This window comes from Taudactylus pleione, unplaced genomic scaffold, assembly GCF_031769625.1.
Source record: "Taudactylus pleione unplaced genomic scaffold, aTauple2 ptg000370l, whole genome shotgun sequence".
Lineage (NCBI taxonomy): Eukaryota > Metazoa > Chordata > Amphibia > Anura > Myobatrachidae > Taudactylus > Taudactylus pleione.
Window position 1 is genome coordinate 2,410,142 of NW_028284771.1, and position 25,437 is coordinate 2,435,578.

The 25,437-nt window shown below is 45.0% G+C and overlaps 1 protein-coding gene across 2 annotated transcripts in view; it reads left to right on the forward strand.

Annotated features, from left to right (window-relative positions):
* CHD1 (chromodomain helicase DNA binding protein 1) overlaps window positions 1-25,437 on the forward strand; it is a 111,418-nt gene that overhangs the window by 30,574 nt on the left and 55,407 nt on the right. For both annotated transcript variants that reach the window (XM_088444657.1, XM_088444658.1), the window contains 3 exons: window positions 5,740-5,965; window positions 24,125-24,225; window positions 24,747-24,925. In XM_088444657.1, coding sequence (XP_088300783.1) covers window positions 5,740-5,965; window positions 24,125-24,225; window positions 24,747-24,925 — 506 coding nt within the window. The remainder of the gene's footprint in view (window positions 1-5,739; window positions 5,966-24,124; window positions 24,226-24,746; window positions 24,926-25,437) is intronic.

Consider the following 25,437-nt stretch of genomic DNA (forward strand, 5'->3'; position numbering starts at 1 on the left):
TGCAGCAATCGTGCAATTTGCAATCGATTGTGTATACAAATATTTCCATTTTTCAATAGATTGTGGCAATTCTGCAATCGATTGAAAATGGGAAAGATTTTTATACACAATCGATTGCAAATTGCACGATTGCTGCAATCAATCTCTGATGTATGGGGGCCTTAAAGCTGGCCACACACTAGACTAACTTTCATCCCACCATCCAACTAGTTGGTTGGAATGAAAATCTGGTAAGGAATGGGAATTAATGATTATCAGCAATTTGCTCATAAATGCCAGAAAACAGATGAAAATGGTCGTTCAGACAAGTTTGTTAAATGTTTGATCTAAACAATTTGTTCAAACAGTTTTTGTCCATTTTCCAGCGTTTGGGAGCAAATTGCTGACTGTCATTTGCTTTCATACCTTACCAGATTTTCATCCCAACCAATCAACTAGTTGGCTGGTTGGATGTAAGTTGGTCTAGTGTGTGGCCAGCTTAAGTGCTGGATACTACAGTGGTGCTTGAAAGTTTGTGAACCAGAATTTCAAATATTTCTGCTGAAATTTGGCCTAAAGCTACTTCAGATTTTCACACAAGTCCTAAAAGTAAATAAAGAGAACCAAATCATACAAATGACACCAAAAAAATTATTGAGGAAAATGATGCAATATTACATATGTGAGTGGCAAAAGTATGTAAACCTTTGCTTTTAGTATCTGGTATGACCACCTTGTGCAGCAATAACTGCTACTAAACATCGGCTTGGAGTAATTTCACCCCATTCTGCCGTGCAAAACCACTTCAACTCTGTTATATTGGTTGGTTTCCTCCCATGAACTGCTCGCTTCAGGTTCCACAACATTTCGATTGGATTAAGGTCAGGACTTTGACTTAGCCATTCCAAAACTTCTTTGGTCGAGTTACTTGTTTGCTTTGGGTCGTTGTTTTGCTGCATGACCCACGTTCTCTTGAGATGCAGCTCATGAACAGATGTCCTGATATTTTCCTTTAGAGTATTCTGGTATAATTCAGAATTCATTGTCCCATCAATGATGACAAGTCGTCCTGGGCCAGATGTAGCAAAACAGGCCCAAACCATGATACCACCACACCATGTTTCACAGATGGTATGAGGTTTTTATGCTCATATTGCAGTGTTTTCCTTTATCCAAACATAACGCTTCTCATTTAAACCAAAAAGCTCTATTTTGGAATCATCTGTCCACAAAACATTGTTCCAATAGTCTTCTGGCTTGTCCAGGTGATCTTAAGCAAACTGGAAAAATTGGAGAGCAGTGGCTTTCTCCTTGCAATCCTGCCATGAACACCATTGTTGTTCAGTGTCTTCCTGATGGTGGACTCATAAACATTAACATTAGCTAATGTGTGAGAGGCCTTCAGTTGCTTAGCGGTTACCTTGGGTTCCTTCGTGACCTTACAAACTATTACACGCCTTGTTCTTGGCGTGATCTTTGTTAGTCGACCACACCTGGGGAGGTTAATAATCGTCTGGAATTTCCTCCATTTGTACACAATCTGTCTGACTGTTAATTGATGAGTCCAAACTTTTGAGAGATAGTTTAGTAGCCTTTTCCAGCCTGATGAGCATCAGCAATTCTTCTTCTGAGGTCCTCAAATCTCCTTTTGTTCATGGCATGATACATTCCACAAAATATCAGACTTTGATAGATCCCATGTCTAATTTTTTTTTCTCTCATTTGTTTGATTCGGGTCGGTTCTCTTTATCTTCTTTTAGGACTTGAGTGAACATCTGAGGTAGTTTTAGGCCAAATTACAGCAGAAATCTAGAAAAGGGTTCACAAACTTTCAAGCACCACTGTTTGCTGTTACGACAAACCGTAATACTGCAACTAGCCCAGAGGCACTAGTTAGAACGGATTTCTGCTTTTACCTCAGGCGGGTGCAAGCAGAGATTCGCTAGTCGCGACATTACAGTATAGTGTGGCAATTGACTAGCTCTGGGCACTCATGCCGGGAGCTACTTCTCCTCATTTCTAATTGAATTCCTCTTCTAATATCTTAAGCTGGGTACACACCTGAAAGATTTATCTGCAGGTGGTGGCTGTTCATACACACTGACTATCCATCACAAGATATATCTGTTGTGAGAACCTTAAGGGGCCTATCCATTAGCAGATAAAATGAACGATATATTTTCAATCGTTCATTATATCTGCTAATGGTTAGGCCCTGAACGCTGACAGATGCGCACTCCCGCGGCCGATAAATCGCGTCTATCATCTCTCCAACATGTTAGTCAATTATCGCATATAGCTGTACGATATTAGCAATATCGTGCAGTTTATATGCGGTGAACGACGAAAGATATTAGCAGCTACAGAGCACTGCAGAGAAAAAAAATCCACTCCCTGAATGATGTCATGCGATATCGTTCGTCGTTTGCCAAAATGTGTCATGTACATGACAGATAGCGTTCAGCACAGCCACCAGAATTTTCAAGGGATATCTTTTCTTTCATCGCTCAGAAATACATCTGCTAATGGATAGGCCCCTTTATCTTTTACATAACATAGGAGGACTGGCCAGCACATTTTTATCAAACATACTGCGGCTGCTGAATACTCCCGTAATATTTGTTGCTGTGGTTGTAAAACATATCAGGGGATAAAATAAATTAAAACTTAAACTGTTCAGATACTTGTGGATCTTTTCAAACTTCCGGGGAGAGACAGACCATCAGTCCGTGTTCACCCAGCAACAGAGACACCTGAGACAGCGACACACCACACACAGCAATTCCCCCCTGCGGCCCGCGGTTGGGGTTGGCACCCAATGGGTACTTTTAACGAGGCGCCAACAGGGAGTGGCGTCCCGTTAAAACAGCCTAGCGGGAACGCTAATATCGCTGGTACACACCTATTTACAAACTCACGATATATCGGCCAGTGTGTACCCAGCTTTACTAGTCAAGAGAAAAATGTGTAAACCTCTATTATCCTTCTGTACTATTTAAAGGGGGCGATTTCAATTAAGAGTTGAATAGTGCCAGGAGGGAGCTACCAGAGCTATTCAGTTCAGCGCGCTGTTTAGTCCAATTAATGCAGAGGTTCCCTAACGCGGCCGTCGAGGCAACCCAACAGTTAAGGTTTTAGAGATCCAAGGTTGACCACAGGTGACTTAATTAGTAACTCGATTCAACCACCTGTGCTCAACCATGGATATCTCTAAAACCTGAACTGTTGGGGTTGCCTTGAGGATCACGTTTGGGATTCTTTCACAAAATTCTTTACGCACCCTTCTGAGGGTGCGAGTAGAATTGGACTAAAGTGCCGGGCGCGAGGCAGTTTTTCGGCTTAGCGCGACACTAACAGCCTCACAGCCGGCACTTTAGTTGTAGAATGCCAGTTCTCGCGTCTAAACACCCAGGTTGAGTCAACAGAGCACTGAATTGAATACCCCCCTAAGAGTCTGTCTCTTTTTTTTTTTTTTTAGTATTGTGTTGGCACATCTCGCGCGCACACACACTGTAATTAAATGCGTTAATGACCTTGTGTCAGATCTCACCTGTGATGGGAAGTGCCAAGGTGCATAAAAGGTGAACAACCGAGTTCCTGGCTGTTTGTGTGTTGTGAGATCCTGCAAAATACAGCATCTGGCATTACCCCCCCCACACTCAAGTAGTAATGACATAGGATAAGAATTTTTTACATTCCTATTTAGTGCCCAAAACCCTTTTTCAATGCCATGTTTAGTATTTCCACTATCATACTTTAAGGCAGGGGTGGGGAACCTTTTTTCTGCAGAGGAATATTTTGATATATATAACATTATTCACAGGCCCGGTGCAGGCCACGCCGCCTATGTGAGACATCACATGGGGGCGTGACCACAATTGACGGTGATTGCAGCGATGTTCTGAGCATCCTGATGATGCTCCAGGGAGCTGTAAGAGCTTTGGTATTAGTCTGAAGCGTCCTAAGGATGTTCCAGGCAGCACTGCTGCAAAGATTCTGGCTGCAGGGTGCCATTCTAGGCACACTGCTAGCCAGATGAGGCTAGCATAAAAAGCTGAGAGCCAGACCAAATGATTCCGGGGTCTTATACGGCCCCTGGGCCTGAGGTTCCCCATCCCTGCTTTAAGGTTCCACAATAAAATCTGTATTGCGTTTGAACGTTGAATCTCTGACACACAATTTTCAGCATATTGTGGCCTGATTTTTGATAGAGGATAATATTTTGTTTGATTCTCCTATATCATTTACTAGCTGTAGTACCAGGCATTACCCGGGGAAGTCCGTGACCAAACGTCATTAGAATTAAATTGATAGGGGATTTTGTATGTAGACATATGAGTGATGTTTAAAGTAATATTATGAAGACCATAAACAATAGTAGTGAAGTTCATCGCAGTTTGTAGACAACATTTAATGGTTTTTCTTTCTGGCGCTACTATATACAGATTGCCAACGCTTGAAACTCATGAGCAAGCAACATAAAGCTGTCCATGAGAAAAGCAAGATGTTTCGAAATGTATACCTGCCACTTTCAGAGTTTGAACCTGTGGTTTTTTTGATGGAAATGGCAAACGTTTGCTCCAGGGGGAATATTGAAACACTTAAATTGAAATAGATCTGTAGGTATTATGGAATCCTGGGTATGAGTACATTTTTCTCCCTTGCCGATCCTGTCAAAATGGTAGCTCTGATTATAATTTCTCAGAGACTCGTAATACGTAATCTTGTCCTGTTACATAGTTTGTATTCCTCCTCCATCTTCCCGAATGTTGTTAGAGGATGAGCGCTGTATTCAATGAAAAGAGCATAGTGAAATGCCGCCTTTAGCATAGAACCCCAATTAGCCCTCTTCATGTTGCTGTTGAAGCTTTGCATTGTGCTATTTCTCCGATTGGGATGCTCGAAATGAAGGTTGATAGCAGCAGCTTGTTGGTACATAATAGTCTGCACTTGGGTCTCAGATGCTCGAACTTCATCTGTCGCTGAGCTTGCCTGTGCACTCTCATTTGTGTTTGTGCCACTGGGAGCAATTTTTGCTGCTCTAGCCTTAGAGGAATTTTTTTACAAATTGCTCTTACGCTTTCCTGGCATTATTATTGGGATATAATGTGTGTATGAAATTATTGAAATAACTGAAAGCAAACTATACTTGAAAGTGCACAGTATTCTCTGCTGGGGAAAGATAGGAATGCTATATTATTTTTTTTCAGTGGGAGCTATGGGATAACATATAGCTTATGTTCTAATTCAGCCTCTAAACTATTCTCATTCCACATTTCAAGTCAAAGTCGAATGAAAGGTTTGGGCGTGATTGATCAACAAACATACAACATTTCATTTTTATATATTAGTAGGGATTATTGTATGTTATCTATTTTTATTTTTAAGAACACAAGCATGTCTTCAAACTTGCAACATTACAGTCTGGATTTGTAAAATATGAGTTCATTTCTATGGCAAATCAAATAAGGCCAATTTTTCTGAGCCCTCTTGTATCTCTCACCGATAAAACAGCACTGCTATGGCCTTTACGTTTAGTGTGGAGATCACAGATTTATAACTTCACTTTCAAATACAACAGTTATGTTACTTTACTATGTATTGTGATTTTAATGTATGAATTCTCCAACTATATATTTTTTTTTTGTGTAGTTCTTCCCTACAAAATGAAATCTATAAATCAAAATGTGCATACAACTTGCAGTAATAAATGCGATAAGTGTGTTAGCAATCTGTGATTTAATATTTACCTATTGACAGTTACTGGTGGCACGACCACAATTTATGCAGTGGAAGCTGATGGGGATCCCAACGCTGGTTTCGACAAGACGAAGGAGGCTGGTGAGATCCAGTATTTAATTAAATGGAAAGGTTGGTCCAGTATTCACAATACATGGGAAACGGAAGAAACACTAAAGCAGCAAAATGTGAAAGGAATGAAAAAAATGGACAACTACAAGAAGAAGGAGCAAGACAAAAAAAGATGGTAACTGCATCTAAAAGATTACTCTTTGAACTGCTAAAGAAGACTTGTTATGAACCATTTCAAAAACATTTAAGGCCTGGTTCAGAATTAGGATTTAAAAAAAAAATAATAGATAACAGTGAGAAATCTGTTCCTGGAACAAACCTGGTGCAAATGTATTTTATTTTTTAATGCAGGGAAAATGCCGGCTGCTTTGGCATGCGGGCAGATTTGTTTTGACACTGAAGTTTAGAATGGAGCTAGGACACTCCCCTTCAACTTTATAACTCTGCACATTTTAAATCTTCTCCACCAGCAGTGCAACACGGTTTTACCAAGGTGCAAATTGCTACTTTTTTATATATATATATATATATATATATATATATATATATATATATTTAGTTCTAACTCTGAATCGGGCCCTCAGTGTACATACACATCTGATTTCTTTTTTTTTCTTTTTTTGCCATTTTCTGTGATGCATTGAAATAAATTATGGAATGTGTGTAATGTTTAAAAAAGTGTGTCTGGACACATTAGAACTCCTTTTGGTTGATGGTAAAACATGGTGAATCAGCAAGTAAATGGACATTTTCAGGTTTAATACAGTAATCGTATTAACAGCACGATGTGCAGATATAGCTCCAGATTTATCTGCCATTGGTTGTGCTGCACAGCCGACGCAATATTTCTGTGTACCCAGCATAAGTCATATTATTTATTTACTGCACTTCTCTGTTCATTTGCTAGCGTTGTGCTTTCACTCACTGGTCATTTTTACACACCTTCTCCTGTTTTTTGGTTTTAAAGTTCTAACTATTCCTTCAAACTTTTACACCAAAAATGTATTTAAAAAAGTATACTTGGTAATAATGATGGCATATGACACAAAATCGTTTTTTTTTATTGTATCCTCTAAATACGCCATCCCTTTAAATATGAGAATTTCCTTAACTGTTCATCCACTGGACGATTCCCTGTCTGTCTTCTAAAAACTTTATCCCTTAATCCAAACTTCATAAGTCCAAGAGGGGTATTCAATATGAAACGTTAACTTTCTACTTCAGGGTCCATAGGGTATCCACAGGATACCTTGGGGTATAGGTGTGACGTCAGTCGCAGGGCACCAAAGAGTTAAGCTTTCAGCCTCCCAGGATGCACTAGGTCCCCCTCCTATACCCCGCCCCCGGGCCAAGGCACCCCAGTTTAGTTTGGTGCCCGGCCGGAGTCGGGTGCACCTGTTGGAGTGGGGGCTAGAAGAGCCCCTGAAGCTTATTCTTCATGCAGCTGTGGCTGCACATCTGGATGAACAGCATGGACAGTCAGTCCTGACGTCCATGCTGTCTTCCCTACACCCCGCCGGTACCAGAACGCCGGTACTGATCCGGGGATGCTGGTGGGCGTCTGGGGTCACAGCTAGCGGTGACCCCAGATGCTCCGGACCATGGCCGGATTGAAGGGGGACAGAGGTAAGCAGCGGGGTCCCGCGGTGGGTCCCCGCTGATCACATGGTCCTAAGTCCCCAGGCAGGGGGCTCCCTGGGGACTGGCTGCAGCGTGGAGCCAGGCGACCAACCTGCGCTTCCACTACCCCCTGGGACAGCGGACCGCAGCAGAGCGGTAGCGCTGCGGCGTCCCAGGGGTTAAATGCATGCCAGGGGAGCGCGCCTTCCCTGTCTCACAGCCGGCGCCTCCCCCGCTGCACACAGCCCTCTCTGCATGCTGCCGACTGGTCCTGTGGCAGCGCTCCTCCCCCAGGCCAGCCTCCTCTCTGCTCCTCGGCGGCCATCTTCTCCAGAACGCATGGTGAACGCTGCTGGAAGCGCTGGACGGAAGCATCGTGGTCTGGGTCCCCCCGCATACCTCTCCTCCGCTGTGGTCAGGTCTGTGTATGCAGCGCTGTGTCCTACCAGGCCCTGTGTCTGTGTAGTTGAGTGATCAGCGCTGTTAGTGCAGGAATTGTTATTTTTCTGCATTGTATGTGACTGTGCTAGCGCTGCTGCCTGTAATCTTTTCTTCTCTAAACTGTCAGCTTTATTACTGTCCCTGTTCTTTCTGCTAAAGCCCTTGCGGTGCGGTGCTGCAGGGTGGTCTCTCGCCTATTTAATACTTAATTGGTGAGAGAGGTCACATACGTGGTGCCATCATGTCTGAAAGTGATTTTCCCCTCCGGCTACAGTGTACCACGTGCAAAGTACCGTTAGCGGAGGGGGAGGGTAGCGCGGAGGGCCTTTGCCGGCAGTGTTTGTCCATGGCGCGGCCTATTACGGTTACAGCACCGGTACAGGAGCCGCCCTGGGCTTGTTTCGCTCAGGCGTTAACAGCTTTAGTGGGCCAGTTAGCTCCGCAGCCCGCGTTTACTCCGATGGGTTTGTCCCAGCAGTCTGTGGTGTCGTCACCCATGCAGGGGTTCCCACGACAATTGGTGGTACCCCACAGTCTCCCTATTTCCCCGCTCCCGGGTTCTCAGGAGCCAGCGTGGGTTAACTCCCTGACGAGTTCTGTACAGCACTTGTCGGATGTGTTGCAAGGGGAGTCTGTGATGCGGTCTCATAAAAGGCCGGTGGCGTCTCTGTCCGCTCCTTATGAGGATGACGAAGGGACGTCTGATGATGGGGAGATTCTAGATCCTTACGATCAGGAACCTCTCCATACTAAGGACGCTGATGCTAAGTCCAAAGTATATATTCCTGGACTTATTCGGGCGGTCCGCACAGCCTTGGTGATTGAGGACGAAGTTCCCCCAGCGGCTAAATCTAAGTATGCCTTTTTCAAAGATGTGAAGGGCGATGCCACAGTCTTTCCTCTTTCGGGTCAGTTGGTGGACCATTTAGAGGAGGCGTGGAAACAACCTGGCAAAAGATACCAGCCGCAGAGACGCCTGGCGGTGGCTTATCCGTTCGCGGATAATTATTTTGCTAAGTGGGAATCCCCTCCACAGGTGGATTCTCACGTGACCCGTCTTGTCCGTAGTGCCACATTGCCGATGCCATCCATGTCCTCCCTTAAGGATGCTACGGACCGCAAGGTAGAAATCTGCCTGAAGTCCGCTTATTCCCTTGCAGGGGGGGCAGCACGGCCGGCTATGGCCATTTGCTGGGTTGCCAGAGCGATGGAGCGCTGGGCGGATTCATTAGAGGCTTCTTTTGAATCCGACTGTCCGGCCGATCAGGCGGAGTTGATTGGCAATCTCCGTGATTCGGCCACCTACATCAACGAGGCGGCTCTAGACATTAGTACTCTGGTGTCTAGAATTTCTTCAGCAGTGGTAGCTGCTCGTCGCACCTTGTGGCTGCGATCCTGGAAGGCGGACGCAGATTCCAAGAAAGGTCTGGAAGCGTTGCCGTTTACCGGAGAAGTTCTCTTCGGTCCGGATCTGGATAAGATTGTGGCCACGCTGGCGGCAGCCAAATCTGCCTGTCTCCCGTCGGCCGCTGCTCCTTCTGGTTCGGGACCATCGTCCTTTCGGTCATCTAGGGCCCAGGGCAGGCCCAAACCACAGTCGTTTCCTCGACAGGCTGGCCCTAAGAAATCGGTCAAGCCCCGGAAGCAGGCATTGAGTACCAGACGTCCGGCCCCCAAGCCAGATGACAAGCCTGCGGCCTGACGGTCCGGGCCTCCCTTTGGGGGATCCCAGGGTGGGAGGCCGCCTGCTACAGTTCGCCCAGTGTTGGTCGACCACTACGACAGACACTTGGGTTCTGGAGCTGGTTTCCCACGGATACGCCCTCTCCTTCCGGCACAGACCCCCGGCTCGCTTCTTCACCACGGGTCTCCCATCAGACTGGAACAAGGCTACGGAGCTGCGGAAGGTATTGCACACTATGCTCCAGGCTGGAGTTATAGTGGCGGTTCCATTCTCCCAGAGGGGCCAGGGTTTCTATTCAAATCTATTTTTGGTACAGAAACCCAATGGGTCATATCGTCCGATACTCAACCTCAAAGCACTCAACAAGTCTTTGCGGGTCCCGAAGTTTCGGATGGAGACCCTACGGTCCATCATTCTGGCGCTGGAACCTGGGGACTACTTGGTGTCATTGGACATACAGGACGCTTACCTGCATGTCCCTATTCTTTGGCGCCATCAACAGTTCCTCAGGTTTGCAATCAGCAGCGACCACTTCCAGTTTCGGGCGTTACCTTTTGGCCTGGCAACAGCACCACGTGTTTTCACCAAGGTGATGGCGGTCATGGCGGCTTCTCTGCGGCTGCAGGGAGTCCGCATGTTGCCGTATTTGGACGACCTGTTATTGGTGGCAGGATCTCCAGAGCTCCTGTTACGCCACTTGGACCTGACCATTGCACTGCTGCAACGGCACGGCTGGCTAATCAACTGGCAGAAGTCCACTCTAATCCCGTCTCGGAGGATTCTGCATCTTGGAGCCTTATTGGACTCGGGACAGCAAAGGATCTTCGTGACGGAGGACAAGATCTCTGCTTTACAGTCAAGGGTGCGCAGTTGTCTGCACAGCCGCCGGGTGTCCTTACACTCGGCGATGAGGTTACTGGGCTCCATGGTGTCGGTGTTCGACATGGTGGAATACGCCCAGTTTCACTCCAGACCTCTGCAGCACCTGATCCTGTCCAAGTGGAACGGGCTGACTCAGTCTCTGAAGTCCCAGACGATTGTGCTCACCCAGGAGGTTCGCCTGTCCCTTAAGTGGTGGTTACAGACGACCCACCTCAACAAGGGACGTCCGTTCTGGGTTCCAAATTGGGTCCTGTTGACAACGGACGCCAGTCTTCGGGGCTGGGGAGCAGTTTCGGGTCCACACTTGTTCCAGGGCAGGTGGACGCCGACAGAAGCGGAGCTTCCAATAAATATCTTGGAACTCCGTGCGGTCTTCAATGCTCTCCAGCAGGCACAGCGGTTTCTCCAGGGTCGCCCGGTGCAGGTCCAGTCGGACAACGCTACCACCGTGGCCTACATAAACAGGCAAGGAGGAACTCGCAGTCGGGCGGCTCTCGTAGAGGTCTCTCGGATCCTGGTTTGGGCGGAGCGCAATCTTCCGGCCATATCAGCGGTCTTCATCCCGGGAGTGCTCAATTGGGAGGCGGACTTTCTAAGTCGCCAGGACGTTCATCCGGGGGAATGGTCCCTGCACCCGGACGTTTTTCAACTACTGGTGGACAGGTGGGGTCTTCCAGAAATCGACCTCATGGCGTCCCGGCACAACAACAAGTTGCCGGTGTACGGGTCTCGCACAAGAGACGAAGGGGCGTCTCTGGTGGATGCTCTGTCCGTCCGGTGGACGTTCCGGTTCGCATACCTGTTCCCTCCGGTCTCCCTTCTTCCACGGGTAATCCGGAAATTCAAACAGGAAGGAGGGACGCTCCTGTTGATAGCTCCCGCGTGGCCCAGACGGCACTGGTTCTCAGACCTTCAGGGTCTGTCCGTGGACATTCCTCTGCGGTTGCCGCTACGACCGGACCTTCTGTCTCAGGGTCCTTGCCTTCACCTGGACCTGACTCGGCTGTCTTTGACGGCGTGGCTGTTGAGACGGCCATGCTGAGGTCCCGGGGGTTTTCCAGCTCTGTGGTGCGTACCATGTTACGAGCTCGGAAACCGTCTTCCGCGAGGATATACCATCGCGTGTGGCATACGTTCTTCCAGTGGTGTCGACCGAGAGGTTATGCACCGCGGGAGTTTCGTCTGTCTCGGATTCTCGCCTTCCTGCAAGCGGGACTAGATCATGGGCTTCGCCTTGCTTCTTTGAAGGTACAGGTTTCGGCCCTATCTGTCTGGTTTCACCGTAGGATTGCTACAATCCCGGATGTGCGCACCTTTATGCAGGGTGTTCTCCGCATTCAGCCGCCCTTTGTTCCACCTGTGGCGCCTTGGGATTTGGCTGTGGTCCTGAGGGCTCTCCAAGGACCGCCGTTTGAACCACTGGGCTCAGTGGATCTTAAATGGCTAACAGCTAAGACTGTTTTCCTTCTGGCCATTGCTTCGGCCAGACGTGTTTCTGAGTTAGGGGCTCTTTCTTGTAGACCCCCTTTCTTGGTTTTTTATGGGAACAGGGCAGTGCTCCGCACTCGGCCCGAGTTTCTTCCCAAAGTTATTTCCCAGTTTCATATTAACGAGGAAATAGTTGTTCCGGCCTTTAACTCACCGGGTCTTTCCGTGGGTGAGGCCTCTTTGGATGTTGTGCGGGCCTTAAGGACTTATGTTGACCGCACTTCTTCGTTTAGGAAGTCGGACGCTTTGTTTGTCCTCTTTGGCTTCCGTAAAAAGGGTTGGCCTGCTTCAAAGCAAACTTTGGCAGCCTGGATCCGTATGGCTATTTCTGAAGCTTATCTTCATGAAGGCCTACCGGTCCCTCCTTCTCTGAAGGCTCATTCCACTAGGTCTGTGGGTCCTTCGTGGGTAGCTCGACGTGGTGCCTCGGCAGTTCAGATCTGCAAGGCTGCTACGTGGTCTTCTGTCCATACCTTCGTGAGGTATTACAGGTTTGACACCTTCGCCTCTCAGGATGCTTCCTTCGGGCGGCGGATTCTCCTTTCTGCACAGGAGCGTCCCCACCCTTAAAGGATACTGCTTTGGGACATCCCCAAGGTATCCTGTGGATACCCTATGGACCCTGAAGTAGAAAATATGAGATATGGTAAGAACTTACCCTTGTTATCTCTATTTCTACGAAGTCCATAGGGTTCCACAGGACTCCCGCCCTGTCGCACCTGTGCTGCAGATGGGCTTTGCTCTGGTCACCGGTTTTCCGTCTCCCTCTGGTGAGAATGTGATTCTTGTATGTGTCCAGATCTTTGTTCTCTCTCTTCCTTCTCCTCCTCCGGCCTATGGCTTGGTAACTAACTGAGGTGCCTTGGCCCGGGGGCGGGGTATAGGAGGGGGACCTAGTGCATCCTGGGAGGCTGAAAGCTTAACTCTTTGGTGCCCTGCGACTGACGTCACACCTATACCCCAAGGTATCCTGTGGAACCCTATGGACTTCGTAGAAATAGAGATAACAAGGGTAAGTTCTTACCATATCTCATATTTTACTGTCGAAGTTAACGTTTCATATCGGAGTTTTTACCTGCGTTAAAAGTATCGGGCGCGCTCCCGCTTATACCCGTATTCAATATAAAATTAACGAAAACGGGAAACTACGAAGTTGGATTTGCGTAAAGTTACGAATTTTTCCTTAAAATAATTGTAAGACCCCCCTAAAGTTGTAAAAACATGGGGGATCACTATGGGTACCCCCGTTTTAGCCTTTAATTGAAAGTCGGGGATTTAAATAGCCGCAGCAGGTGTTTTTTTTCCGACATTGAAGAAGCGATGCAGAAGAGCACTTAGGTTATTTTTTTCGTTTTTTTAAGTGGTCCCATCAAATTTGGGGTACATGAAAATGGGTACTAGCATATTTTTATGTCCCTAAAGTAAGTTTTTAAAAATTCTGCATTTGTACACCTGCCGCTATAATTCTATTCTAGAAAACACCTGCCGCATACATGCAGAATAGCCCTGAACCTATTTTCCTATTGCTAAACAATTTTTTCTCATTTTTTTTTTTTTTTTTTTTTCACCCCAATTTTTTTATTCATTTTTTGGGGTGTCCCTATTTTTTGTTTTAAAGTTTTTTTGACACAGTTCTTTTTTAAATGTCAGTCCCAGGGGTGCAGGCTATTTTTTTTAAGCCTGCACCCCTAAACCCCAATTCTGCACTTTTTTTCGACACCTATTCAATGGTGAAAAGTTATCCCCGTTTTTTATCAAAGACTTTTCAAAACTGCGATAAGTCTTTGAAATTGAATACGGTGTAAAAGTAAAACCTGCGATAATGACGTCATACCTCCGATATTAACGCAAAAACGATGTTATCGCACCCATATTGAATACCCCTGTAAGTCTTCTCTTGATAGATTCTTGACTGTATACACCCAGAACAATACACACACGCGATACAAACCACCAAAAGGTATATATATTACAGTACCAGTCAAATGTTTGGACACACCTTCTCATTAAATGTTTTTTGTTTATTTAAATTATTTTCAACATAGTAGATTAATACTGAAGACATCAAAACTATGACAGAACATACATGGAATTATGTTGTAAACAAATAAGTGTTAAATGGTTTTCCAACAGTCTTGAAGGAGTTCCCACAGGTGCTGAGCACTTGTTGGCTGCTTTTCCTTCACTCCGTGGTCCAACTCATTCCAAACCAGCTCAATTGGGTTTATGTCGGGTGATTGTGGAGGTCAGGCCATCTGACGCAGCACTCCATCACTTTCCTTCTTGGTCAAGTAGCCCTTACATAGCCTGGAGGTGTGTTTGGGGTCATTGTATTGTTGAAAAACAAATGATGGTCCCAGTAAGCGCAAACCTGATGGGATGGCATAGTGCTGCAGAATGCTGTGGTGGCCATGCTGGTCAAATGTGGCTTGAATTTTGAATAAATAAACAGTGTCACCAGCAAAGCACCCCCACACCATCACACCTCCATGCTTCACAGTGGCAACCACACATGCAGAAACCATCCGCTCACCTTCTCTGCGTCTCACAAAGACATGGCGGTTGGAACCAAAAATCTCAAATTTGGACTCATGAGACCAAAGTACAGCTTTCCACTGGTCTAATGTCCATTCCTTGTGTTTCTTGGCCCAAACTGTTTATCCTCAGTAGTGGCTTCTTCGCAGCAATACGACCATGAAGTCTCCTCTGAACAGTTGATGTTGAGATTTATCTGCTACTTGAACTCTGTGAAGACTTTATGTGGTCTCTAATCTGAGGTGCTGTTAAGTAGTGGTTTCTGTGGCTGGTAACTCTAATGAACTTATCCTCTGCAGCAGAGGTAACTCTTGGTATTCCTTTCCTGGGGCAGTCCTCATGAGAGCCAGTTTAATCATAGCGTTTGATGGTTTTTGCAACTGCACTTGAGGATACATTCAAAGTTCTTGAAATTTTCCATATCGACTGACCTTCATGTCTTACAGTAATGATGGACTGTCATTTCTCTTTACTGAGTTGAGTGGTTGGTGCCATAGTATGGATTACAACAGTAGTCAAATAGTGGTGTCCACTGTGTACTAACCCTACCTCTGCACAACACAACTGATGGTCTCAAACACATTAAGAAGGTAAGCAATTCCACAGATTGACTTTTCACAAGGCACACCTGTTAATTCAAAACCATTCCAGGAGACTACTTCATGAAGCTGATTGAGAGAATGCCAAGAGTGTGCAAAGCTGTCATCAAATCAAAAGGGGGCTACTTTGAGGAATCTAAAATATAAAACATATTTTGATTTGTTTAACACTTTTTTTGTTTACAACGTAATTCCATATGTGTTCTTTCATAGTTATGGGGCGGAGCTTTCTATTGGCGGGCCATGAATCTCCCAGAATTCTATGCACCGCCTCCCCCTCTACCTCTGCTCACAAGGAGCGGCGCCATCTTAGGCTTCAGAAATCCTGGCCAGCGGTCTCAGTGCTCCTCGCGCCAGTAAAGATTTCAGCATCAGAGCAAAAGTCACAGGCACTCCAGTCTGCTAAGGGAGGGGTGTAACAATTATTTTTAGCCCTTCCTTTCTAAATTGAGTAGCATTATTGTTATTCTGCTCCTCCTTATCTGTTGCTCTGTCTCCTTTCAGTTTTATTGAGTAGCATTATTATTGAAATTCTGCTCCTCCACATCTGTGTCTCTGTCTGCCTCACTTAATTTGTCAGTGTCAGACTGTGTGTGTGTGTGTGTGTGTGTGTGTGTGTGTGTGTGTGTGCGCGCGCGCTTGTCTGTTTGGGGTATGATGTCTTCCAAAGCGACAGACAAAAGTCACAGAAGCTGTTTGCCTGCACTAGGTGCAACAAGAAATTTACACATGCTTGCTCTGAAGGGTCATCCCTGTGCGATGCTTGTGAAGCGGAGAGTGCTAACTCAGCACAGCCTGTCACACCCTTAATGAGTAATTTAGCAGGGGTCATGGCAAATCTTACAGCTGAATTGGCCACTTCCTGTAGGGAACGGAAGGCTGCTAAGGATAGACCTAGCACCTCTCACCCTTCTTTTCTTGCTACAGAACCAGCTTGGCCTGGAGATCTAGCCCGCTCAGTCAATAGCCTTGTACAGGTAATGGGTTCTGCAAATAAGCCTCCTGAGGCTGTGGTAAGCCGGCAGTCTAAGAAGAGGCACTTCTGGCGGTTCTCCAGTCAGATATAGAGGTTTCTTCACAGGAACCTGATGCAATACAGGGTATTAAAGCACTTATTCTAGCTGTGAAAGACGTACTTCAGGTTTCTGATCCTGAGGTTCCAGATACGTTAGAAGAATCCTTGTTTGCTAAGAAACAGAAGTCTTCTGTTACCTTTCTGGTTTCCGGCAAGCTAGACTAACAGAAGGCGCAGCTAGGTAGAATCCGGACCGTAGGTTCCAGATCCCTAGGCGTTTTCTCTCCCTTTGCCCCTTTCCTGCAGGAAATAGAAGTCGATGGGAGACTCCGCCACCGGTGGATTCTTCGGTTTCTCTTCAGTCGAAGAAAACCACGCTTCCAGTTCCAGGAGCTACTACGTTAAAGGAAAGCTCAGAGCGTAAATTTTAAACTATGTTAAAATCCATTTATACTGCTTCTAGCGCATTTCTCAGACCTGCCTTGGTGGCTCTTGGGTCAACAAGGCAGTGGAGAAGTGGGCGGAGCAGTTGGCGGGGGGTCTAAAGTCTAACACTCTGCGGGCGGATCTAATTATCTTGGCAGAGCATATCCAAATAGAAGTGGTACCTAACAAACGGTCCTGTGCTTGGAAGAATAGATCTGTAAATTCTTGCTCTGTGACTGACATCCCCAGAGCCCCCACACTCAATATAAAGAAAACTACAGGCCCTCTAGTATGCCCAATCAGGTATGTCCTTTGTAATGCCATATCTATAAGAAACAAGACTGCCACAATTGCTGACCTTTTATTTAATCTTCAGATCTTGCCTGTATTAAAAGACTTGGCTAGATGAAAATGTAGCACCTATCTTGGAAGCTGCAGTTCCAACAAATGATTGTCATTCACAACCCAAGACTTAACCGCAGGGGAGGGGGAGTGGCCATCTGCGTTAAAAAAAAGCACTTAAACTTAGGGTTCACCCAATGGAAATTACTACCTAAGTACCTGGATCTCTCTGCGGCAATGGGGGCCTGTGAAGATCCTTCTTCCCTAGTCAGTTACTATAACAGGGATGTGACGGCTGCAATGGATATTATCGCCCCTGTGCGTATACGACCCCCGCATACCACACCGTCAAGTGCCTTGATTTGAGAGTAGTGTTAGTGAACGCAAGAAAAGGAGTTGTAGACCTGAAAGACGATGGAGGAAGACGAACCTGGTAGAGGATAAGTTAACACTAATCAAACATATTGGAGAATATCAATCAACAATCGCCCGTAAGAAAGCAGAGTTCCTTTCAAATAAGATCAAGGCAGCAACCAATAAACCAGCTCACCTTTTTCGTACAGTGGAGATGCTTTGCAAACTAGCATGCCTGTAGCTTGATGAAACCCTCTCCCAGTTAAGATGCAATGAGTTTGCAGATAAAGTATCGTCCATCCAGGCTGAAATCCCCACAGTGCCATCAAAGTAGTGCCTGACTACCAAGCCTGCCAAGGTAAGCCGTCTATCTTCATTGGGACAGCTTTAACATAATGGATGTAAAAGACATTGCTAACATTATCAGAATGTTGTGACCCACCACCTGTGACCTGGACCCTGCATCAACCAAACTTCTCATAGGGTTTATGGGCTTGTTTGGCCCTGTAATTGCAAAACTAGTTCAATGCTCTTCGCAGATAGGAATTTTTCCAGAACCACTAAAGGAAGCAATTGTTAGACCACTTCTAAAAAAAACCCTAATTTAGATTCCGACTGCATGACCAACTACAGACCGGTATCAAACCTTCCTTCTCTAGGAAAGGTCATTGAGAAAGTGGTGGCAATGCAACTGGAAACCCGCCTGTCTACCCATGACATTATTGATCCATTCCAGTCAGGTTTCAGGAGAAGACCTAGCACTGAAACAGCCCTTATATGTGTGCTAAATGATCTTCTGATGGCAGGAGACAGAGGTGATTGTTCAATCTTAATCCTTATGGATCTCTGCAGCATTTGATACCGTGGACTACGGGATTCTAATTGAGCGACTGGATGGCACAGTCCTTAACTGGTTCAACTCATTTTTGACTGGCAGGTCAGAGTTTCTTCTGGAGTAAACTTATCACCAGTACCACTTCCATGTGTTCTATACTATCTCCCATGCTTTTTGCAGTATACATGCTACCATTGGGTGATATAATCATATGTCATGGCCTGGTCTACCACTGCTATGCAGATGATATACAACTGTACATGTCCTTTACTCCAGGTACTAAGTACCCCATAACAACCCTAAATGGCTGCCTAGCTGAGCTCCAGGACTGGATGAGTCAGTTGGCTGCGACTGAACCCTGATAAAACAGAGGTTCTTATGATGGGTCACAGGACAAGGCTACAGAATAGCCAACCAACAGGACTTGCGTTTGGGAGCTCAAAGTTACAAAACACTGAACATGTGTGGAATCTTGGTGTTGCCCTGGATAGTGGCTTGACACTTAAACATCAGGTATCAGCCACAATCAAATCCTCATTCTTTCATCTGAGGAATATAGCCAGAATAAAGCACTTAATTCCCTCAGAGGAATCAGTATGGAATCCCGGCTGCCGCATGGCCGGCAGTTCGATTCCCGGCAGCGGCAGCCCGACGGATCAGCAGAGCCCTGCAGCGGAAGCCCGTCAGCGCTGGAAATCCCGTTCGTCCCTAAGGTAAGTATAAACTAGCCTACCTGAACCCTACCCCCCAAGTGCCTAACTCTAATCCCCCCCCCCCCTTCCCTGCTGCCTAAACCTAAGTCCCCCGGGGGGAGGGGGGTGCCTAGCCCTAAATCCCCCCGGGTGCCCTAAACCTAACCCTCCCCTCTCCCCCGCGGCTGTCCGCTTGCGGCGCACGGCATCCCTTCGATTGGGATGCCAGGCGTCGGGTAAATGACAGGCGTCTGTCGGTATTAAGGCAGCCAGTTTCCCGACTGCATACCTCCTCAGACGATCTGCCTAAAGTCATGCATTTATATCATCGCACCTAGACTACTACAATGCCAGAGTATATTTTTGGGTGATCCCGTACAGGAGTATTTCAAAACATGGAAAATGTAATATGAAATATTAGTGGTGCATCATAATAACCAACCATAAAAGGATATTTTAGGCAAATGTTGCCTCTCAACTTGTGAATGTATAAGAAAAATGTTGAGTCCAAAATATATTGTGGAGAGAGATTTTCTGCTCTAAACTGTGTTTAAGAAGCACAGAAGAGCAAAAAAAAAAGAGAGAAGTAGGACTTTTTTTTTTTTTTATATAGGGACACTTATTGTATAATGTGTAAATTTAAAATATAACTTTTACTGAGATTAGATTAAAATAGAAAAGACAAGCCTAAGTATTGTTGGCTCGTTATGAAGATTACAGACAGCACACTAAAACTGAATGAATCGTTAAATAAAATTTTATTAAACCAAATAGGTATGGAAAGGAGACAATTATTGTTACATGAGCATAACTTGATCATGTGTTCCTTCCATTAGTGATATAAGGTGAAAATATATATTTCCTTATATTTTCCAGAACCACATTTTGAGATATACTTCAACAGATACACATATTTCTTAAATATATCTTATTCAGCCTTTTAATTCGGGGCAATTGCCCATAAGGCTTCATTGCGGAGGTGAAACCTATTCACCCAAGCATTTCACTAATGTCCATTGTTAAGCTTGTTTTGTATTTTGTGCTGTAAAGGCAAATGTATAGCACTTTGAGTCCTTTTAGGAGAAAAGCGCTATATAAATAACATTGTTATTATCTAGGAGTCCGCAGTATACTTGGGAGACTCCTCCAGAGATATCGGCCAGGTAGGTGCTAGGATCTCTGCTTAGGCTGTCGCTGCTCGCCGGGCACTTTGGCTTCGTGCTTGGCAAGCAGACGCTGAGTCTAAAAGAGCGGTTGAAGCTCTTCCTTTCACAGGTGATATATTATTTGGTCCACTGTTAAACTAGTGGATCTCGCTGGCCACTGGGGGTAAGAGTACTTTTCTGCCTTCATCAGCACCTCCTCCACATCGCTCGTTTAAGGGACCTTTCTTTCGCTCCCTTCGAACTCCAGCGAGATTTTAGGATCGACCTCGAGGTTTGTCTTCAGCAAGTCGAGGAGGTCACGCTGGAGGACGTCAGACGACCAGTGCCCGCCGTCCTGACCCCAAGCCAGCAGACAAGCCTGTGGCATGACTGGCTCCCATCTCACCTCAGCTAAGGTGATGGCCGTAATGGTGGCTCATCTGCGCTCTCAAGGGGTGACGATTGTCCCATACCTGGACGACTTGCAGATGTCCTTCTGCGCCACGTGTCCCTTACACATCAGCTACTCATACAGCATGGCTGTATTGTCAACTTCCAGAAGTCTCAGTTGATGCCGTCGCAGAGACTTCAGTTCCTGGGTATGATTCTGGACACCATCCTGGTTCGGAACTTCCTGCCAATGAACAAAGCCATAGCCATCTAGGAGCTGGTTTGCTTGGTGCTGAGGCCCAGAAAAGTGTCTGTGCATCTTTGCATTCGGCTCCTATGGAAGATGGTGGCCTCCTTCGAGGCCATCCAATTCGGCAGATTTCACTCCAAAACGTCTCAATGGTCGGGTTCCCACCTACAGATGCATTACCTGGTGCATCTTTCTCCCCAGACCCGCATATCCTTGCTCTGGTGGCTTCGGACGGACCATCTGGCAGCGGGTCAACGCTTCGGAATTTGGAATTCCACCACGGACACCAGCCTCCGCGGCTGGGGAGCTGTGGTCTTGGACAATTATTCTCAGGGGTGTTGGTCGCAGCAGGAATCCCTCTTACCGATCAACATTCTTGAATTGCGGGCAGTCTAAAGAAATTTGATGCAGACTGCTCCTCTGCTACCGGGCCTTCAAGTTTGGATACAATTTGACAATGCCACGGCCGTGACGTACTTAACCCGATGTCGTCTGGCAGTGAGAGAGGCCAACAGCATTCTGCCGTGGGCAGAAAGACACGTCAAATCCATTTCCGCAGTCATCATTCCGGGAATCGACAGTTGAAAAACGTACTACCTCAGTCGTCAGGATCTTCACCCCGGGGAGTGGTCTCTTCATCCTGAGGTCTTCCTTCAACTAGTTGACAGATTATTATGGCCACAGGTAGATCTCATGGGCTCCCGGACAAATTGACGCATATGGAAGGCTTACATTTCCTGGTTTGTCGTGGATCTTCCACTTCATCTTTTAATTTGCTGCGTCTTCTCTTTCTTCAAAAGGGGCTTGATGTGGGTCTACATCTTGGATCGCTTAAAGTGCAGATTTCTGCTCTTTATTTTTCCAGCATCGCCTAGTGCTGCTTCCGGAGGTACAGACCTTATTTTAAGGGGTGCTTAGAGTTCAGCCCCTTTTGTGCCGCCCACGGCTCCTTGTGATCTGAACCTTATCCTTCCTTTAGTCATCCACGTTTGAGCCTTTGAAGAAAGTGTTTAAGGGGCTACACCCCAAAAGCTATTTTGAGGTTCCGGGCTGAAATTTGGCACAGGCGGGTTGCTCGGTGCTGCATTAGAGATATAGATAGATATATAGATATATATATATCTATCTTAACAAAAAACAAAAGTGTGCTTAGGAATTAATCAATAATTACTCAAAATTTCATTAAATTGACTGTAATAAGGATTCCATACGTATAGTCCTTGGAGTAACAAACGGATGTGGGTCAATCCTGGGCCAGTGTCTTATAATGTCAGTGTCAGAAGAATATTTGTAATCTGTTCCATACTATTGGTTTGAAAGCAGTTTTTTACCTTTAAATTATGAGGACTATATCTATTGAATAACAATTGAGAACTACGTTTGTATCATATAAGACATTGGCCCAGGATTGACCCATATCCGTTGTTACTCCAAGGACTATATGTGTGGAATCCTTATTACCTTGTTTGAATTAATGTGTTGACCCTTCTAACTAGGGGTCTGAAAGGAGTTGCAGCTGAGTATTCTACAACATACTGAAGAGGTCTGTAATTTCCATCATAGGTACACTTCAACTGTGAGAGACCGAATCAGAACAAAAAATTCTGGAAATCACATTGTATGATTTTTAAACAATTTATTTGTATATTCTTGCGGAAAATAAATATTTGGACAATCAAAAAGTTTAACTCCTCGGTTGGCAATTACAGAGGTCAAACGTTTCCTGTAGTTCTTGACCACTTTTGCACACACTGCAGTAGGTATTTTGGCCCACTCTTCAATGCAGATCTTCTTCTCTAGATGTGTCATGTTTTGGGGCTGTCGCCAGGCAACACGGACTTTTAACTCCCTCCACAGATTTTCTATTGGGTTGAGGTTTGGAGACTGGCTAGGCCAATCCAGGACCTTGAAATGCTTCTTACGGAGCCACTCCTTAGTTGCCCGGGTAGTGTATTTGGGGTCATTGTCATGCTGGAAGACCCAGCCATGTTGCATCTTCAATGCTCTTACTGAGGGAAGGAGGTTTTTCCCCAAAATGTTATGATACATGGCCCCATTCCTCTTCTCCGTAATACGGATCAGTTGTCCTGTCCCCTTTGCAGAAAAGCATCCCCAAAGCATGATTATTCCACCACCATGCTTCACAGTGGGTATGGTGTTTTTGGGATTCTACTCATCATTCTTCTCCCTCCAAACAGCTGGTGGAGTTTATACCAAAAAGTTCTATTTTGGTCTCATCTGACCACATGACATTCTCCCAATCCTCCTCTGGATCATCCAGATGGTCACGGGCAAACTTTAGACGGGCCTGGACATGTACTGGCTTAAGCAGGGGGACCTTTCGGTCGCTGCAGGTTTTGAATCCATGACGACATAGTGTGTTACTAATGCTAACTTTTGTGACTTTGGTCCCAGCTCTCTTGAGGTCATTGACCAGGTCCCCCCATGTAGTTCTGGGCTGATCCCTCACCGTTCTCAAGATCATTGATACCCCACGAGGAGATCTTGCATGGAGCCCCTGGTCAAGGGAGATTGTCAGTGATCTTGTATTTCTTTCATTTTTTAATAATTGTGCCAACAGTTGATCTCTTCTCACCAAGCTGCTTGCCTATTGTCGAGGAGCTCATCCCAGCCTTGTGCAGGTCTACAATTTTGTCCCTGGTGTCCTTAGACAGCTCTCTGGTCTTGGCCATGGTGGAGAGGTTGCAGTCTGACTGTTTGAGGGTGTGGACAGGTGTCTTTTATACAGTTAACCAGTTCAAACAGGTGCCATTAAAACCGGTAACGAGTGGAGGATAGATGAGCTTCCTAAAGAAGAAGTAACAGGTCTGTGAAAGCCAGAATTCTTGCTGGTTGGTGGGTGTCCAAATATTTATTTTCCGCGATAAAATACAAATAAATTGTTTCAAAATCATACAATGTGATTTCTGGAATTTTTTGTTCTGATTCTCTCTCACAGTTGAAGTGTACCTATGATGGAAATTACAGACCTCTCTCATCTTTTAAAGTGCAACAACTTGCACAATCGGTGGCTGTCCAAATACTTTTTTGCCACACTGCATATGTGTGTGTGTATATATATGTGTATGTATGTGTATATATATATATATATATATATATATATATGTATGTGTGTATGTATATATGTATGTGTGTATGTATATATGTATGTGTGTATATATATATATATATATATATATATATATATTTTTTTTAGATATATATATTTTTATATATATATATATATATATATAATGTTCTCTATAACATTATATTCTGCTTTCCCAGCATCCTTCTAGAAGTAATCCTGCCTTAGGTTAGGCTTACGTTTAAGATATAATTAGCTGCAATATCCCATAGTAGCCTTGTGCTTTATATTTATGTGCACCACCACAATTACAGTAATGGCATTGCCTGCAAGCAGCAATGAATGCAGATCTTTAAATGCATATCTCATGAAAATACATCCTGCAAATCTCCTACAGTAGCTTGTGCCTAAGTGAAATGCACCCTTTGTGTTTTGATTTCCTAATTTTTCACTTTGGTTAAATAAGAGAATATTGTTGAAGAAAACATTGTGAAGTCTAAAAAACTGCTTTAAGTGCCATTAGTAATTCCATTCCCCTCCTTGTACAGGTTAAAAGCGGCATCTCCCGAAGATATAGAGTATTACAATTGCCAGCAAGAACTCACTGATGACCTCCATAAACAGTATCAAATTGTAGAGAGAATCATAGGTAAGTTTTCATTAAAACCAAAGTTTAAAATTCCATTTGTAAGTGTCGATTTAATATCCACACTTCAGGTGCCCCCTGCATGGTGTATTTTATGCTTTGCTTTATTCTTCTTGTTATAACCTTTATTATATAGTGCAAACATTATGCAGTTGTTTAGATGTTTTAATCATTCACATCAGCCCCCAGTAAATCTTATAGTATAAATTATTTACCACTTGAACACATACAAGGATTAACCGATCAGCATGTTTTTGGCCTGTGAAAGAAAACCAGATCATTCTCAGGAAAAGCATAAAAACTCAGAGTACTCTAAAATGGTCTATAAAATGAGACCACTTTGTCCTTCTACTGTCCCCAATTATGCATTAAAGAATGTGTGCGTTGAGATCTAATTTTTAGTATGTGGCATGCTTTAATTTCACTTATTATATTTAATGGTTTAACGAAAGTACCTGAAAGTTAAGTATCTGACCATTTTAAACTTTTGCTCTTTTAATTCTGGTTTCTTTTCTGTTTCTCAGCTCATTCAAATCAGAAATCTGCAGCAGGATACCCAGATTACTTCTGCAAGTGGCAGGGTCTTCCGTACTCTGAGTGCAGCTGGGAGGATGGTGCACTTATTGCTAAAAAGTTTCAGGCACGCATTGATGAATACTTAAGCAGGAATCAGTCCAAAACTATTCCTTTTAAGGAGTGCAAGGTAAGGGCTGAACTATATTGTTAAGGGATACCACTTCAATGCCAGGGCACCATGTGAAAATGGGCATTCAGTGGTGTCATGCAATTTGAGGCCTACAAAGAAGTCTGAAAGGACATAATTTTCCCTGCTTGCTTCTTGCTGAGCAACAGTGGCTTATTAAAGTCTGTAGTAAGGGGTCAATGTAGTGCCCAAATTGTATTAAAGGTGTGTGTGTGTGTATAAATCGGGTCTAATGCATGCTTTGTATATTGCACTATTCTTCCGTGCTATTTGAACACAAACCTAAATTTGTTTATTTGCATCAATTATATTTCCTTTTTCCCTGTATGTTTAGTGGTACAGGTTGAGTCTCCCATATCCAAAATGCTCGGGACCAGGGGTATTTTGGATATCGGATTATTCCGTATTTTGGAATATTTGCATACTATAATGAAATATCTTGGGTATAGGACCCACAACTAAACACAGAATGCATTTATGTTCTATATACACCTTATACACACAGCCTGCAG